Source organism: Protopterus annectens, chromosome 13.part0 (assembly GCF_019279795.1).
Source record: "Protopterus annectens isolate FY-2018-M chromosome 13.part0, PAN1.0, whole genome shotgun sequence".
NCBI lineage: Eukaryota > Metazoa > Chordata > Ceratodontiformes > Protopteridae > Protopterus > Protopterus annectens.
Genome location: NC_056747.1, coordinates 334,170,120 through 334,182,703, shown reverse-complemented (window position 1 = coordinate 334,182,703; position 12,584 = coordinate 334,170,120). Strand labels below are relative to the sequence as shown.

Below are 12,584 nucleotides of genomic sequence, written 5' to 3'. Positions count from 1 at the left end.
ACTCCCAGAGCTCATTCAGCTAGAATGATGGCTACTTCATCTGGCTTTTGATCAAGAACATCTATTGATGACATCTGTGCAGGAGCTACATGGTCCAAGACTCCTATTATTGTTTCACATTACAAATTGGACATCATATCTAGAAAGACAGCCTCTTCTGGTTCGGCAGTACTCTGGACTATCCTTCCTTGAGGGCCACCCAAGGTCAGCGTAGCTGGGGACTCTGTCCCATAAGTGAGGAAGAATGAAAAGGACATCAGATTTATGTTATGTACTCACTATAACTAGGCATCTGTGTTGTCCATTTTCATTCTTCTTCAACTCTCCTCCCATCCATTCCCCATCCATTTTTCTTCTGTAAGGACCTATTGGACTGTGTTTGGAACCTACAGTTCCAGGTTTGAGCCCTGTCTTTTCTATCTGGCTATATCTGTTTCTCTTCTGCTATTGGGAACTAGAGCAGCAAACTCGATCTGAGGCAATAGGGATGGAGTAGGGCATTATGGGTACAGGATGGAGCTCGAGAGTTGGATCCAAAGTCTGGTAAATGTGTCCAAGTTGGATCTGAGGATCAGATCCGGACCCATAAGTGAGGAAGAATGAAAATGGACAACACAGATGATGCCTAGTTATGGTGTGTACATAACTTATACATTTTCTGGTAAATCACAGATCAGTAATGCCAGTCTTTAAAGTTTAATACCTCTTATTGTTCAGAAAATTAATTTTGATGCAAAAGTTGGGTACGTACGTATTATCACAACCAGATTTTCGCGGTTGCAAATTTCACACAGTTCAACAGAAACGAGTGCATGAAACTGGTGTGAAGAATTTTGGGACTGACATATTATGGGAAAAGTTATACCATACTGTGGAAAACTCAGGTTGGCTTCACTATTGTTGGATGCATTTGAGGCACCGTTAGCAATGTTATAGCAGCATTCAGATCAGTATCCAGAGAACGATTTGCAACCATTACTGTATGAGTCTGAGCAAGTCTATTAAACAGACGATGAGTGTTTCCACACTGATCTAAACGGGTATATGTGGATCACTGCTGTACTGCTGCAGCTAACGGCGTGAAAGAAAAAAGAAAACACTTTATTTTTTTTAAAAATGCTATGTACACCTAATCATAGCTCACCTCAGTTTTTAACTCAGTTGCCTTACTATGTCTGAACCACAGCTGTCCAGCAGTCCATCATGTTTTATCCGTGGCGTCCACAACACTTTGAATAACACTTTTTACCATGTTTCATGCACTTATTTCTGTTTTAAGTATGCAAAATGTGTCCTTGACAGATTATGTGTGCTACAGTTACACGGTGTATTTTCTGACTCGCTTTCCCTTCGATAACATCGATTTGAGAAATGCAGCGATCGTCAAGCAGTTACAAGAGCAAAGAGATACGTCTCTCCACAGTACAAAGTTGCACCCTTACTCCTCTTCCGGGATCATACCCCCCCTGTAACAGACTAATGATTATTTCTTTACAGACCCCTTTTCAGGTTAGGAGACCTGTTTCCGCACACACACATACATAACAAACTATGGCAGTGCGGAATTCTGGTTGCAATAATACGTAAGTACCAAAAGTTGTTATTTTTCTAAGTGAATTAGAGCAACATTTAAAAATCGTCCCTGATTTTGGATCTTTGCCCTGCCAGAATTCTTAAAGCAAAGAAGTTGAGAGGTATGCCCATAGGTGAGAGCTCAAGGGCCTATTTGTTCCACTGGGAGCTGAGAGTCATTGCCAAAAATGTTGCCATCATCTGCTGCAGAGTGTTTTTTTTTTCTCTCATCTATGCAAATAACTGAAATTAGTTTATGCATATATATATATATATATATGTTTATATTTGTATATTAATATTCCTTTGTTTGTTCATTTATCTTTCACTGGTATTCTGGGGGTGGACTGAAAATGGTCCACTTGTAATCAGACAGAGTTCTACCACAGTAAACAAAATGTAAAAAAAGGCAGCCACTAGTCACCTAACTGCTGGTACATCACTTGTGAAGACCCTCTAATGGCAGTCCTCATCAGGTTGCAGCACCACAGTGCGTATGCTCATCTACATCGCTGGAGAGCCAAAGATCCCCCATTTACAGTCTTCACTGCAGACCATTTTGTAGGAGGAGGGCTAATAGATAAAGGTTATGACCCCCCCCCCCCCAAAAAATGACATGTATATCAATTAATGGAGTAATTCAGTATTTTCCGAAAGTTAATGGGGTGGTCACTTGTCACATACCTCTCAACTGTCCCTGATTTCCAGGAATAGCCCTGATTTAGACTCCAAAATTTAGCTCGGTCCCTCTTAATCCCTCCTAAAACTGGTGACTCTTGGAGGAAAGGTGGTGAATTATACTCAATAAATAATGGCAGTAAGTAAGAGGTATAGATTTCTTTTATTTCACAAAATGTATAGTAATTAACATTCTTTTATTCTGCCAATTTGTCAAGTTAATAGTATGGGTATTTTAAAAATGTCGCTGATTTGTTCTGGGTTTGTCCCTGATTCTGTTGAAATATGTCCCTCCCTGATTATTTGGGAGCTATGGTCACTTCTCAGTATAAGACTAAGAGATCCCAGTAGTGAGCAGACAAAAACGAAATGATTACTGGAAATGTCACATCCAGAGCGGCAGACAATGGCCCATGTGTACAAGAAGCGTACAGTAATAAGTGAATCAGACAGCAGGGTTCGCTTCCCAGACAGAATGCTGAATTTCGGTAAAACCGCGTGGGCGGCCCTGGGAGGGGCCACGTACCGCACCAACTTGTCAGGATCTCTTTTCAGGCATGCTTTGGGTTTTTCCAGGTTGTGTATGCCGTTTGTGATTTATTTGCCGTTTTCTTCCTTCATTGCGATCCTGCGTAGTTTTACGCGGGGAACTCGGTTGGTTAAGAATCGGGATTAAGTGTGCATCCCTTCCCACTGCTTTAAACATTTTACTGATTTTACTCTGGCTCAGAAAGTAGCGCACTGAAAACAAACTTGAAATATGATCACTTGGCTGTTTATTGCGCTTTGTCTTCTGAAAGTCGAGCCTTCTTTAACGCGTAAGTATTGGCTAAAGTTATATCGTGTTCTGTAATTTGCGTCAGTTACTTAAACAGCCTGAATAACAAAACTTAAAACTTACGAATGTCTGACTTCCTCTGGCCCCATCCACTTTGGTGGAGCTGGGGTACTGTACACGCAAGTTTTTTGATGCGCTGTGACACTTAAATGATGTTCGTGCCTTCCAATATTAATATATTATGTAAAGTACTGTTGTACTGTTTGTATGTGTCATACTTGGGGGTGAGGGTGTACTTGACCTTCTTGCCAGTGCTGGAAATTCCAGCCTGGAATTATAGGGATACGGGTTTATTACGCGAGAGGACTCACTAAAGTATGTCTGGAAAAAGCCAAAGTGCCCTGTCATTTACTCTTAAAGGAAGGGGAGCAGAGCATAGAATACAGATGTAAAGAGCACTAATGACTCTTCTACCCCCGCAGACGCGTACCTCTAAATCACATATAGGTGTGTGTGAGGGGGGTGGAGGGTATGGCTTTAATGAGGAACTGTTTGAATCTCGCCTTTCATCCAGTCTTGCTAAGCAGATAAGAAGCTTGCGGCCCTTCAAGGTATGAAACTTGTGTCGTGCTCTACTGTACAAACAGTGACATTTTTTGATAAGGTGGCTGCTACATTGTTTCTCTCTAAGGATTACAGCATGCGAGAGACTTGTCGGGAAATGAAGAAATTCAAACAAAATTACGAAAGACATCAGGCAAAGAGTTTGTGTATTGCCTGCAGACCAGAGCAATGTTTAACTTTCTAGACCACCAGTATCAGTTGTAAACTGATTTTAACTTTTCTATATAAATTGCACGCACTTGCGTTTTGATTTTGCCTTTTTTTCTACTTTAGCAGACAAAGAAGGGGTAGAGTGTAGTGGAGTGAGTCGGTGGCTCATCTTACTGTTGGGTGGCAGTCAGATATGGATTGCAGAAGACTTAACCAGTACTGCAATGTTGCAGTTTTAAGGCAGTCTAGAAGTATTATTTTAAAAGTTTTCAGTTACAGACATAATAAAAGCTTTGGGGAGAATGATATATATAACATTCTACTTAACAGCATGTTTTTAATTTAGTGCTAAATATTATGATGGTTAATTTAATATTGATTTCTTGGTTTTCCTTTACAGTTTCATTTTTTCTCAACAGTTTTTTATATATGATTTGAAGTATAGGGGTAGATGAGTATGAGGCTGTCTGAAGGAACAAAAATGTACACTAAAATGGTATTTGAAACTCACAATCCTTTGCTTTGCTACGTTTTATCCAAAAAAACATGTCTATCTTTGTACCAATGCGTGGAATAGCTAACTTAACAAATTCCAGTATTTTTTCTGTAAAGTCTGTAGTGATATAGCTGATTTAGAAGTAAGTTGGAGTTAGTCTAAAATCTTATTCACGTTCATTGTTTCTTTACTCTTTTTCCTTATTTTTAGAATTTTGCTCCCTGCCTTTTCAATATAATTTCAGTCCAGTACAGTTCCATCAGAAGTTTCACACAGAAACACCATTGGCTGTCATAGATTAATTGCTGTTTTCACACATTTATTAGCTTTATTATCAGGCTTCATTGAGCTTCATTTTTTAGAGTTGTACCATTTTAGTGTTTTCTGTAATATTTTTGTTTCATTTCCCGTTATGATGAAATACTCTGTAAGAAGTATGGCATTGCAGAAATGTTACTTTGAAGGTGTATAAGGAGTATTTTATCTTCTGGACTGTTATTTTGTCACAGTGAAGGGGCTTATGCATTTCACTGAGGTATAGCATATATGGCCACCCAAGTTGAGACGGTCATGGTAGACCGATCTGAATAAAACCACTCAAGTATTTTTGCCAGTAAAACTTTTAAAGAAAGCAACCATGTGCTAAAGTCCTTGAGGTCATGGAGAGTTGGACTTGACTAAACAACTGAATATCATCAAGAAGCATTTGGTTTACATACATTTCAATAATTAATTAAAATAATTAATTTCAGTAGCTATGTTTTTCCAGCCTTTGTTCACCTTCTTATGCATCATATCTGTTGTGCAGTTTTGAGTTGTAGGAAAGGAGTCTCACTTGCTATGTCTTCTGTAATGTTACTTGTAATGATGTTTAAATAGAGTAACCCAAATACTGATTTCTCTGATGCCATACCCATCACCACCATTTCATCTGCGTCGATTCCATTTACTGTGAGTTACTGTGTCTTTCTGTATAGCCAGTGATTTTTTCCATGCTCCCACCTTAACATTATCTCCAAGTGTTTCTGATTTTTTTTAAGTATTCTTCTGTTTGCAGACCATCAGCCACCAAGACCAATGAGCTCATTAGTTCTGTCCTAGATGAGTGCCTTCTGGCCCATTCAGTCTCCATGATGCGTGACTGGGTCCCAGACCATCATCCAGGTAACCATCCGGGTCTCTCCATCCCATATCCCAGAAATTCAACAAAATAGAAGCCGTTCAGGACACAAAGGGGAACTTCTAATCATAAAAGAAGCTCCCAATCCCCTCAGTGTCTCTGAGAGACACCAATCTGCCAGTCTCATGGAGGAAGAACATGCAAGGTTCCTTACTTGACACCTTCAGACATAGGCATCATGCTGTGGCAGCACACTCACTCCTGGCCCAGACTGCCCTGACTGTACCACCTAGAGTTCCCACTTGGTGTTTCCCAAGTGGTGAGCCAAGCCACAATCCTTCCTCAATTATTCCACTTTCCTCCATCCTCCCACCCACTCCCTCCAGCTCCTGTACCAAGTAATACATGGGTTATTTGGATCACAGTAAGGGTTTTGTTCCTGTGCAGCATGAGAGGGTGTAAGTTTTTATTTTTTTTTATTTTTAATGCTTGTTTTTGGCCTATTGATCTTCCTGCGATTGTCAAGCCCCATCTCCCATTCACAGATTAATTCTTCCTTCTACTTTCCAGTGGTTGAAAGACACCGGTTTTGGAAGGTGAGAGTTTGGGATCATTGACTGTCATCCTGTGGGGAATCAAGAGATTTTAACTTCTGTTGCTAACGAAACTCCAGCTCTACTCAGTTGCTTACCACCTACTCAGAGGCAATCTGTGCCTGACGTATAAAGCCATGTCCAACCCAGAATTAATTGACATGCTCCACCTCAAGAAATCCAAATCCATCAGAACTACATACTCCAGTGACTTAAACCTCAGCACAGAAATAAATAGAACATGCTGGAGGGACAGATTCATATCCCAGAGGCTCCCCTCACTCTGGAACAAAATCCCAATCCATGTCAGACAGAGCTCCTCAATGACCCTCTTCAAGAAGAATCTTGACGTTTGGATGGGAGATCGTAAATTTACCCCTGGGATCTCTTCTGTGTCACTGCTAGACAGAGGCACAGTAAACTAACCTTAAATGGGCTAGCTTCTGTGACCTACTATACAGAGACACAGTCAACTAATCTAAGAAGGGTGGCGAAAGCAAAACACACTCTGGCTAGGCTTGTAAATGCCCTAGGTCAGATAGCCTAGTATCAACCTATGAACCTATGTTCCTATACTTTCCCCATTTTGGCTAGGTGGCATTGTTGAGCTCTTGGTAAACTACAGCTGCATTTGCACGTGCTTCTGCATATCAGCTGTCCCAAGCTGGAGGACGTCCATGGGATGCTTGAGCCTCCTTATGCTGTCATATCTCTTGCACAATGCCAGTGTATGCCTGCAGTTTGACTGTCGGGTAATATATGATTATCGATCATGGGGTGGGTAAGGCCAATCTATACAAATGAAATAGGTTATTTTGAGGGAAATTGGCTAGCCTTAAAATGCCTACAAGGGCAGCTAGGCTAGTACTTACCTATGAACCTATAAAGTGTTTCGCATGAAGCAGAGCATTACCAGCCCCCTCCCTGTGGGACAGATGAACCAGCATAGGTCATTCACATCCATCCCTTTCTGTCGGCGTCTCCAATTCCTAAGTCATTTTTCTGTTGTTCTCGTGGTAAGGAAAAGGATTAAAGCATTCACGAAAATAAGGCTCCTTTCCTTTCAGAAGCCCCATATGCAGTCTGGTGTCTCATAAGGGTCAGTACTAGACCCTTTACTCTTCCCTAGCATTGTTTATAAACAACCATTTTACCTATCTAATCTGTTATTACTGTTAAACACTGAAGATATAGTCTGTATAGATGTACTCTAGTCATAAAGACATACAGAACCTACTATAGAGTTATTTCCTATCTCTCAGCAGTTGGCTCAACTCCCAAGATGCTTCTGATTAACTCTGACAAAACTCATAATTTTCATGACCCAGCAGAAACTGTCTAAAAACCTTACCACCTTCAAAATCAAGGCTTGCTCTGTTCACAACTACTTTCAGATACTGTGTCATAAGGCTAGGTAAAATTCTAGATTTTCAGGCTGATGTTGAGGAAAAAAGTCAATCAACTTTTTTTTTGTTTTCCTGAAAACAGATAAATGGTGACATATTTTTGAAAATACAAAACATAACTACTCAAAGAATATAAAAGTCATTACAAATAATTAAAACTAATTTTATTTATGTATTTACCTTTGGTTGACCGTGTTAGTCCAACTAGTCTAGTGGCCTTTTTTCAAGGGAGACCCAAGGTGATATTTCTACTACTAGGGGAAATTAGCCAGGGCTTTAGGGAATGTATACTGTTTTCAATAGGTGCAGTAGGATCTTCTACAACCACTGGTGCTACTATCAATTCCAGAAAATGGAACCAAAGTTTAACATATCACCCAAAGGACGACACATCTAGGAATGCACCCCCCCCCCATGCTGCACTGCACTGTCAGCAGTCCAGTTACCTAGATCAGAAGTAGAATCCACAGCTTTCTTCTCTTCCAGCACCAAAGGTGAGTGTGCTGTCTTTTGCCACTGACACTACAATTAGCCATTTTTTACTTTTTAATTTGTTCACAGCTTTTATCATTTGTCGGGATCATTTCTACTTTTTATCTGTTTTTTGGTCCCAGATATTATCACACTTACTATGTGCCAGGTCATTTGTGGGCACGGACATCCTTTTCACCCAACTTGAATTACAGCCCACCATTAATTGCAGCAGCGTCCAAGAAAAGCATCATAGCCGTCCAGTCCATCTCCAAAAAAACACTGCTGCTTCTAATTCCCTAGACAGGAACACCACTACATATCCCCCAAGAAAGTTGCATGACTACCCATAAAGTAAAGAGCTTACAAATGGTTAGTGTTGATCAGTGTTCCACCTTTGTAAACAAACAAACAAACAAACAAAACAAACATTAATTAATTAAGTAATGCTAAGAAGACAACTCACATGGGCAGGTTTAACAGTGTATATTAAAACAGCAGATGAAGTTGGATAAGGTTTCATACTTAACACTTCATCCACTGAAGTGCTGAAGAAAAAAAAATCATATGTGATCTGCCTTTAACAGTTTTGCACCAAGTTAGCATGTACTGCAGTTTTAGACATTTTTGTAAGCTGCAGTTTTTATGTTATTTTTTTTCTGCAAAATTCCATATAATGGTCTGCATATTTTTGCAGTTGGTTTGCCTGCACTTTTATGCCTCCCCAGAAAAAAATAAACATCTCAGCCAGTCATTTATTTGAAGTCGAATTCACCTGGATTCTGTTATGGTAGTGAAACTATTTGGAAAATGTAGTTGTGAACACGTATTTAAATTTCTTTTTTATATTTAACTGTTTTTTTCTTTCCTTAACTGCAGGTAATCAGGAAATACAAGAGCAGGGCTGGCGATTAGGTAGTTGGTGCGCTTGTTGCTTGTCTACAAATAAGACCAGGAAGTTTCTAAAAAAATATACACAGTTATGATATTAGTTATATGACTAATACAAGGGCAGCCTAGCTCTGCTAAATGCAAGTACCTTTTGTCATAGTTTATCTAGAGGATTTGCTCATGCTAAAAGATTTGCTCAGAGTTGTTCTGTATGCAAGTGGAAATGAAGGGAAGCAGGTTCAGGTCTACAGATGTTTGTAGCTTCTAAGCCATTGTGCTGTACTGACAAATGACAGTCATTATATTTGATGCTTATGATTTATTTATCTCGATTGTTACCCTTTACACATTTCTTTGTGTGATCCTCCTGTCTTTATCTGTCACTGACTTTTCTGTTGTTTTTAGTATACTTCCCCTTTGCAGAACTCCCTGCTGGATAGGTCTGTCAGGTTTAAGGACTAAGGTGTAGTAGGCTTTCTAGGATCTTCTTTTTGACATCTTCTGATAAAGGAGCAATTTATTTGTCAAGGCTTTTGCAGCAGTTGACAGAGTTCTTATTTTCATGTAAATTGTTCAATGGAAAACAAGGTTGGTATTTTTTTAATTTACTTATTTCCTTTTTTTCTGTAAACAAAGGCTTCTTTGCTAGCGTTGTGGTAGAGGGTGGAGTTACAATTGGCGTTCTGTTTATTGAAAGGAAGCATGCTGGCTAAGGTTCAAAGAAACTCGCATTTCTGCAAATACTAATACATGGTTTGCTTTCTTGGGAAAATGTGCTGTTCTTCACATTTCCATGGTTTGTTTTATTACCTTTTGCTTTGAATGAGCTATTGTGCTCTTTAAGATACTAATTGTGAACAGTTATTTTCTGTATTAAAAAACTTTTTATTTAAACATATCTGCAGTTCAGCTTCAGCAAACATGACATTCCTACCCATCAGTACTTTCACATTTGCCCTATCACAACGACATGTTCATCCTGTTAATCACTGCTACAGTAGCCATTGCTGTATGGGGTTAAATCCTGCCAGTGATATAACAGCCAGACACCTTCCAAAGCTTCAGGGCGCCTTCCACATACCCATACTTTCTGGAAGCTCAAGCTGAGCTGACTAAAAGATATGTTTGGGTGCCAAGCCTTTCTGAGCTTTATTGTTGCTGAATAGTATACTCTTCTGAGGCTTTTGAGGATCAACAATCAACTTGTGCTGATCATTTGCTGGGTAGATAAGTTCCCTTTGGAGGGAAAATACTTCCCTTCAGTAATTTTGTTTATTATTAATACTTACCTTTTCAGGAAAGTTATTGTAAAGCTAGGAATTTGTGTTGTAACAGTGTCACAAGACTGTAGTGCACTTTTAAATGGGAGTGCTCTTTTTTTCTTGCCACTTTAAAAGTTATTTAAAGTAACTGAAAGACTTTTTTGATTGCCAACTCTACAAAGTAAAATAAACACAATGTGTTTTAATGTCCTTTTTACTGGATTTATATGTGAAAAAAGTAACTTTTAAAGACTTTTAGTTGTTTGCTGGCATTTCTTGCTTGTTTTCTCCAGGAAAGAGACACCATTTTCAGCTTGACCATGGAACAATCTGTTGGTCCTATGGTCAGTCCTTCCAGCCCCAAAAAGAAAAAGTTGAACAAGTAGCCTATGCCATCACAGCAGGCTAGTACTTTGCCTCAGCCACAGGTGAGTGACTCTACTGTGGCCATTAGTTGTACCTTAGACCACTTATCTTTTACCTGATATAACTTTGGTGTAGTGCCTACAGCCATTGTGGACTGGGGTTAGCCACATCCTCTGTGGCTGTTGGAGTCCCATCAGTTGGCAACGGAGAGACACTCTTGTCAATTCTGGAAAAGGGGAAAGGGAAAGCTTCTCTGTTTTGTCATAATGTTGTGTCCATTCCTGAGGAATCTGCTGCTGCCGCCGCCATTAATACTGTTGGTTCCAGTTTTCCTGTCAAAAAGAAACAGAAAACTAAACACATATCTACTCTTCTTCAAACTTCCTTAGACAGGAGTAGTTTACTGGGTTTGGCTCAGGGTTTAATTCAGACTGTTAATCCTTCTTATACAGTAGTTTCCAGTGTAAGAATGAAGGATGCATCCTTTCCTGAAGAGATTCAAGATTCTGAATCTGGGTGGAAGGATAAAGGGACATAAATAGATTTTCTGCTCAGAGTTCTTATTCAGACTCAGCCGAGAGCTCAGTTTCTGACTCTCCCTGTGTGTGTGTGTGTGTGTGTGTGTGTGTGTGTGTGTGGGGGGGGGGGGGTCTCTTTCTTTTAGACTATTTTTAGAATGTGCCAGTATTTTTAGTGAGAGAGCACTGAGGTTTCTTAGTCCCTCAGAAAAAGCTGTGAGCTGTCACAGAAGGAATTTTTAGAACCTGTTCCCATTTCTCCATTTCTGTCAGCTTTGGGGATATGTTGTCAATGCCTGCAATTTTCCTGACAGTCCTCCGGCTGCCCCTAAAAAGGCAGATAGGATATATAAGATATAAGTAGCCTTAGCTGTATTGGTTATGTCCTACCAAGGATGTAACACCCGGACAGCTTCCAAAGCTTCAGGACACCTTCTACATGCCCAAACTGTCAGGCAGCTTAAGTCGAGCTGACTAAAATACAAAACTGGGTGCAAAGCCCTTCAGAGCTTTACTGCTGCCAAAGAGTATGCTCCTTTGAGGCTTTTGAGGATTGATGCTCAGCTTGTGCTTCCTTTCCCCTTTGGGGAAAAAAATTAGTTTTCTTAATTTTGTTGATGTTTTATTACTTTCCTCTTCAGGGATTTTTTTTTTAAAGTTAGGAGCGTTGTGTTTTAACACATTGTCTCAAGAATGTAACATACTTTTGAACCAAGAGCTTGTTTTTTTCTCTCAGTTCAAAAGTGGTGTAAAGTAACCGACAAAAAAAAATCTGTGGAGACATTGTGTATATTTTACTTTTGTGGGACTAGCATAGTGCTTTAAAGTACCTTTTACTGTGTTTTCTGTCAAAAAAGTAACTTTTGTAGACTGGTAGTGTTTACCAGAAATTGCTACTTCTCTTCCCTGGGAACAAGGAACCATTTTCCTCTTGACCATGGAACAAACGACATGGTTGTGCCTTCTTCCAGGCCCCAAAGAAAGAAATGAAGCAAACAGCCTTTGCCACCACAGCAGGCTAGCAGTTTGCTTCAGCCATAGGGGCATGACATTGCGGTGGCCATTTGTTGTACCTCAGAACACTCATCTTTTATCCCAGAGCCTTCTGGTGTAGCACCTACAGCCACTATGGACCAAAGGTTAGCCACGTTTTCTGCGGCTGTTTGTGAGCAAGAGAGAACCACTCTTTTAAAAAAAAAACTTTTTTGAACTATCATTTCTGACGTAGGCAAACATACCTTTATATAAAAATAATCAAACCATTGTAACAAGTTCACATTTGCAAGCATTCTACATTGCATATATTATTCTATACAATATAATCAATCCAACATTACATAAATTGTTCAGTTCCTACCTTCTTTTAAACCGCATTCCTCATCCAAAACATTTTTCTATATGTATTGTTCCCACAATTTCCATTTTTCTGTAAAATTTATTGCTGTTTGCTCCCATTCTTTTGTAAAGATCCATCTTCTTGTTCTGTTATCTCTGTTACATAATTCACTATTTCAAGTATGGTTGGTTCAGACTTTGATTAACATTTTCTAGTAAATGATATATTTTTTTGGCAGCCTGCAGAATTAAACGCAACAAGGCCTTACTATGTCTAAACAAGTCAGATCCTGTATCCCAGCTCAAAAAATCATTTCCTTAGTT

At 39.5% G+C, this 12,584-nt stretch overlaps 1 protein-coding gene across 2 annotated transcripts in view; it reads left to right on the top strand.

Annotated features, from left to right (window-relative positions):
* Positions 1–2,757: 2,757 nt before the first annotated feature.
* Positions 2,758–12,584, top strand: part of CRLF1 (cytokine receptor like factor 1) — an 866,778-nt gene continuing 856,951 nt past the window's right edge. The window contains exon 1 of one of the 2 annotated variants that reach the window (XM_044053952.1): positions 2,758–3,068. In XM_044053952.1, coding sequence (XP_043909887.1) covers positions 3,011–3,068 — 58 coding nt within the window. In that variant the 5' untranslated portion in view covers positions 2,758–3,010. The remainder of the gene's footprint in view (positions 3,069–12,584) is intronic. The other variant, XM_044053951.1, reaches the window with a different exon arrangement.